The 6,000-nt window shown below is 38.2% G+C and overlaps 1 protein-coding gene across 2 annotated transcripts in view; it reads left to right on the forward strand.

The window, feature by feature from the left end:
• The window catches only part of SLC24A4 (solute carrier family 24 member 4), a 109,048-nt gene extending 103,955 nt beyond the window's left edge, over positions 1-5,093 (forward strand). For both annotated transcript variants that reach the window (XM_070931508.1, XM_070931509.1), the window contains 3 exons: positions 1,058-1,170; positions 2,355-2,420; positions 4,941-5,093. In XM_070931508.1, the coding sequence (XP_070787609.1) occupies positions 1,058-1,170; positions 2,355-2,420; positions 4,941-5,093 (332 nt within the window). The remainder of the gene's footprint in view (positions 1-1,057; positions 1,171-2,354; positions 2,421-4,940) is intronic.
• The last annotated feature ends 907 nt before the right edge of the window (positions 5,094-6,000 follow it).

Consider the following 6,000-nt stretch of genomic DNA (forward strand, 5'->3'; position numbering starts at 1 on the left):
AAATATAAAACAGGGTCTTATTTTCGGGGAAACACGGTACTTGGGAGAGAAATATATTGATACAGATGTTAGTACACCTTTTATAAGAAGGTACTAGCCTTTTCTATATTTTATTCTGTATCTATTATTTGTAATGCAAATTCATAAGCAAAGTTTTGATCAAAAACACTAATTTAAAACACTATCCTCCTTTCTCTTATATAAACTTCTTTTAAAATATTGCCTACTTTAAACATACATATGTGTAATATATAATCAAAGGGTGTTTTATTTCACTAGCATTAATCTTGTGTAGATTTAATTGATTAAATCTCAGGTGCTTAAACAAAAATATTTAAGTAAAAATTAGCTTGGGAGCTGCCCTCCATTAATCAGGAATCTCTGTTTTATGCTTTCATGTAAATGTAATCCCTTTATGGGATTACATTTGATTAATTTATCAATGCAGTAATTTCAAACTCACCATCAACTTCTTATTCCAGTCTCAAGAGTTAAAATAGACTAGATTTTATCCATTTTTTCTTTATGAGTCTGTATTGGTGCTTTATCAATAAAGAGTCAAATTTGATATTTGTAAAAAAAAAAAAAATTCCCCATAGAAATTTTTAAAATTCATGGGATCATTACATTGGAAGGGGTGTGTTGTTTTATCTTGGGAATCCCTACACAGAATTCTATAATGTTGGAAGAGGCTCCTTGTTCTCTGTGGGAATCTAAACTAAAGTATCTCAACAGAACTAATTTTATTGAGTTACATTTTAAGATTCCAACTGTAGTATGTTACCTTCTGAAGTCAACGTTTTGAGTGTCTCAGGATTATAACTTACTTTGGTTTTAAGCACATTTACAGTATATACCTAACTTGTCTTTTCTCTCCCTCAGTTAAAAATAATTGGCCCTATGAAGAATTACTGTAGGAACCCTGGCCAGTTTACATTCATTATCTCGAGACCTTTTGGTACAGGAGAAAAGCTTATCCTCCCTGCTTCTTGCTTGTTGTAAAATAAATCATTGTGCAAATCAAAATGGCTTGAATTGTGAACGGTTTATTTTTCAGGATTAGGTGACATGGCAGTGTCCAATACAATTGGAAGCAACGTGTTTGACATTCTTGTGGGGCTTGGCGTTCCATGGGGTTTACAGACTATGGCAGTTCATTATGGCTCATACGTATGTATCCAGATGTAAATAAATCTGTTCAAAGTTTTTGTCACAGAAAATATGATTAAAGAAAACAATTATTTTGGTATGGTTTAGTTGAAATTGACTTTCTCCAGCTTGATAATCTGTAAATGCATTGTGAGCTGGGACAAGAGCTCTCAGAGTATTCAACGAGACTTTCACCATGATGGCCAATTATGCTGGAAATTGAAGTAAGACCATATGGGAATTGTGCCAAGGTTCAGAAAAGCTATCCTAAGTATCTTTACATAAATCTATATGGAAAAATTCCATAAAACTATTTCTACAAAATACATACCTCTTTCTTGGCCAGGGTTACAACTGCATTTGAAATAAGATGGCAAAACATCTTAGAAGCATGTGTAATTCACAGAGGTCTCTGCAATGTGTTTTATATTTCTCAAGAGCCTCCAGTAGGAACCAATACTATCTCGTGGAATCTCTTAATTGTTTCTTGTGTCTCTTAAGGTCTCTCCAACTGACATTAGAAGCTCAGTATAATTCTTTACCTTTGACTAACATTGTTCTCTCTAATGTTGTCATTATCATAACTAATGAGCCCTCTTCAAAAATGTTCAACTGTTTCCTGTCAGGCCTAGAAGCCATCTTTAGCATTGGGTCTTCAGGCCTGCCACATTTACTGATGGGGAGATTGTATGAAACATGAGTGATATATAGTCAAAATAACATTCCTTTCTCAAAGAGTCAAGGACATCTTGCCCTGCACCTGGAAGGCTGGAACTGGGAGGCATTTCCAGTTGGGATGGTATTTTGATTGGACCATGTGGTAGACACGTGGGTACTGGGCAGGGACTTGGACTTTCCTTTGGGTGGGGAAAACCTGGAAGCTTTCAGATTCGGGTTTTCCCAGATGCGCCAATATGACATATCTAATAAAATGGAACTTTGAGGAACTTTAAGCCTCAGAGTCTTCTTTCGTTGGGGGTGTTACTTGGAACCCTGACATTTCCTTTGCACTTTGGATTCCTGAATGGAATCTATTTTGCAAGATTAAATCTCTGTTTCCTTCTGTTCAACAGACATTGCTTGTTGAACTTAATTGGAGATGAAATCATGACTATTGTTTTTATATCCTCTATTTTATATTTTCTAGTGACTGTATTCTTGAGATGTAGCAAGTATTTTAAATCTATCTTTTCTGATTTTCATAGGTTAAGATAAACAGCAAAGGACTAGTTTATTCTGTTGTGCTTCTCCTGGGATCTGTAGCTCTTACCGTAAGTGGACTGATGAATTAATTTATTTCAGCATCCAGTCATATTAATACAACGTATCTAGAGATGAGATATAGTTAACTTATATTTGCCATGCAAAATGTAACTATTATTATTTAGTCAACATATCCATTTAACAGACTTTACCAATGAGTTGTACTATTAAGAAACTTACATTTATAAAAATAATTTACAACTTTGATTGGAAAAATGAATCGCTTTAAAACTTGCAAAAATATGTGCATTAAAAAGCTTGTATAGAATAAAATCCTGGTTTAACAGTACATTCAGGTGATACCGTGTTTTCCCGAAAATAAGATCTATCCTGAAAATAAACCCTAGCTTGATTTTTACACGTGTGTCCAATATAAGCCCTATCCCCAAAAGAAGCCCTAGTTAAGACCCCACCCACTCTGTTGCACCTGGTTGCATGGGGTGGGGCAAGGTGCATGGGTAAAAATCAAGTTATGGGGGGGTGGAGCTGTTTACCTTCAGACAGTTGCAGCCAGGCCTCGCACACCCTGACACCTGCCTCGCCTTGGCAGCCTACTTCTTCTTTGGCTGCTTTCCACCACTTGCGCACATCTCCCCCAGCCTCCATTTCACTATAAGAGGCCTTCAGGAAAGGGCTCTGCAGTCAATAAAAGAGCTCTGGATTGACATGCGCAGTGCCCCCAGCCTCCGTTTCGCTGTGAGAAGCCTTCAGGAAAGGCCTCTGCAGATGAGAAACGAGTTCCAGATGGATGTGCGTTATGCCCCCTGACAGGGGTGAAATGTAAAATTTGTTACTACTGGTTCTGTGGGCGTGGCTTGGGGGGGTAATGTGACTGGGTGGGCATGGCCAATTTTTTTAAAAAAAACTTTTCAAAGCATTTTTTCTAATGCTTTGAAAAGCCTCTCTGACGATCAGGCAACTCAGCTGGGATCATCAGAGACTTTTCAAAGCATTTTTTTTACCACCTCTTCCGCCAAGAGGTTGCAGAAAAAAATGCTTTGAAAAGCCTCTGACGATCCCAGCTGAGCCGCGCGATCATCAGAGGCTTTTTTTTTTAACTTTTAAAAGCATTTTTTTGTCGGAAGAGGTTGTAGAAAAAATGCTTTTAAAAGTAAAAAAAAAGCCTCTGATGATCATGCAGCTCAGCTGGGCATAGTGGGAAGGGCGCAGGGATTTTTGCTACTGGTTCTCTGAACCACCTGCTGCCATCGCTACCAGATTGGGCGATCCGGTCCGAACAGGGAGCATTTCACCCCTGCCCCCCGACCTCCATTTTGCCATCAGAGCTCGTTTCTTGCTGCAATTTCTTGAACGCCTCTTCGGGCCTCTGATGGTGAAATGAGGCTAAAGGGCACCATGCACATCAATCTGGAGCTTTTCAGCTTTTCAGCTGCAGAGGTATTTCCTGAATAATTCTGACAGAGAAATGAGGCTGGGGTGCGCTGCGTGCGTCAATCCGGAGCCCGTTTCTTACCTGCAGAGGTCTTTCCTGAAGGCCTCTGATGGCAAAATGGAGGCCGGAGGATGCCACCTACAAGCGGTGGCAAGCAGCCGCAGAAGAAGTGGGCCAGCAGCAGCCACATGAGCTCCTGCTGGGCAGGGCTGTCAATGCCACCACCACAAGGTGAGACAGTGGAAGACATCCCCGAAAACAAGACCTGGTGCCTCTTTTGGAGGCAAAAAACAACAACATAGGACTGGGTCTTATTTTCAGGGAAACACCGGTATGTTGTCTGTTGAACCTGAACCTATCAATTTATGTCATTTGAGAAAATACTTAAGTGACATAAATGGCGCCAGAATTTCTGCATTTCATGGATTTACCAGACAACTTTTAGCAGTCACAGCCGGAGGATCCAATCTGGGTCAGTCACCAGGACCAGAGGTTTAATCTTCTAAGCTTTTGGATTTGTGCTGGAGCTCATCCTCGGGAAATTTCTCTCTCACTAGAATGTGTCACATCCTCAGTTTAACAGACAGTAAATGGGGCTATTGTATCCTCTAAACTGAGGTCAAATATGTATACAGAGAAGATCCCATAAAAACATATAAAGTGGGGGAAAGGATGGAATAAAATATTAAAGTTTGATGAATTAAAAAAAATAGAGTCAGATGATAGAGTGAATCTATCAGGCATAATAGTTAGAACTCTTATACTGTTTGTTCAGGTAGCTTAGCAATTTTTTATACTAACTCTTAATTGAAATCCACAAAGCATCCCAAGAGACTTATTTCTTGATATTTGTACAACACTTAAAAGTAACATGTTGGATTGTCACCTAATTAAAAAAAAACAACCAATTAAGCATATGATCATAAAACACTCATTTCCCTTTATAGATATGCTAATAACTCTTCCACAAACATTTTGTATTCTAGGATTTAGAGTTTCTCCAGTTGTAAAGGTCATGGAAATTAGTTTCCTTGTATGATTTCTGACATTCTCATTTGAAGTGCTTTTTTTTTTTTTTAGCCTACAGCATATATTGCCTTCAATCTTAAATAATTCATTCCCCATATTCTTACAGGTTGGCGGGATCCACTTAAATAAATGGAAACTTGACAGGAAATTGGGCATCTATGTGCTCACCCTCTATGCCATTTTCTTGTGTTTCTCGATACTGATAGAGTTTAATGTCTTCACTTTTGTCAACTTCCCAATGTGCCGAGAAGATGACTGAGAAGTAAAGCCAAGAGATGTCATCTGTTTTGCTTTAAGTGTCAGGAGACATTTTTACACTTCAACTCCAAAACTCAATGTCTCTCCTGCTTCATCAACGTAGAAGCAATTTACCTGGGAGGAAAAGACATATTTCTTTGACAACACACAAGCTCAAGACTACTAAAGCTTTGTCATCTGTTCTTCCTCCTCCTCTTTCTTCATCAGGTACCCTCATTCAGCTGTGCTTCTTGCAGCTCAGTATGAGGTTTTAAAGGATGGTGCCCTGTTTCAGATTCCATTCTGGTTTGAGCATCATCAATATCAAACTGACATCACGTCTGCCATGGAAACACATTTTCCATTTGATGGCATGTGGGTCTTCAAAGAAGAGGAAAAAAGAGTAGATTCAAGATTCTACCTTGGCTCATTTCGAGGATCTCAGCTCTGGGCTATCATGTGCTTACATGCTTACATGCATGAAAAATCTTGGTTTTCCTTCTTTAAATGCTCTATTTATACAGAAGTTTCAACAATGCTGAGGAGATCATCCTCAATAGTAATTTATCATCTTTTAAAAATGTTTTTGAAAGATACAACAATTTTACTAAGAAAAAGATGGAAAATGATAATACAATACTATGATCATGTAATTCTAAAAATCTTGGAACTTAAACTATGGCAACCTGGATAAATATCTGTGCTTGAAAAAGATCAAATTGTTCTACAGTCAGTGAAGAACAATGGATAATATCTAGAATAAATGCATATGAATATTAAGTTGACAAGTTAGAAAATTGCACCAGCACCAGTGTGCATATTCTAATCTTAGAGGAAAATGGAAAACCTTGGGTGCTCAATAATTGATTGTGATGGTAATGATCTGGGGGGAAAGTGTATAATTGAGATGCCTTCCAACTCTTAAATGA

Source organism: Pituophis catenifer, unplaced genomic scaffold, assembly GCF_029215685.1.
Source record: "Pituophis catenifer annectens isolate HBS135680 unplaced genomic scaffold, rPitCat1.0.hap2 SCAF_1, whole genome shotgun sequence".
Lineage (NCBI taxonomy): Eukaryota > Metazoa > Chordata > Lepidosauria > Squamata > Colubridae > Pituophis > Pituophis catenifer.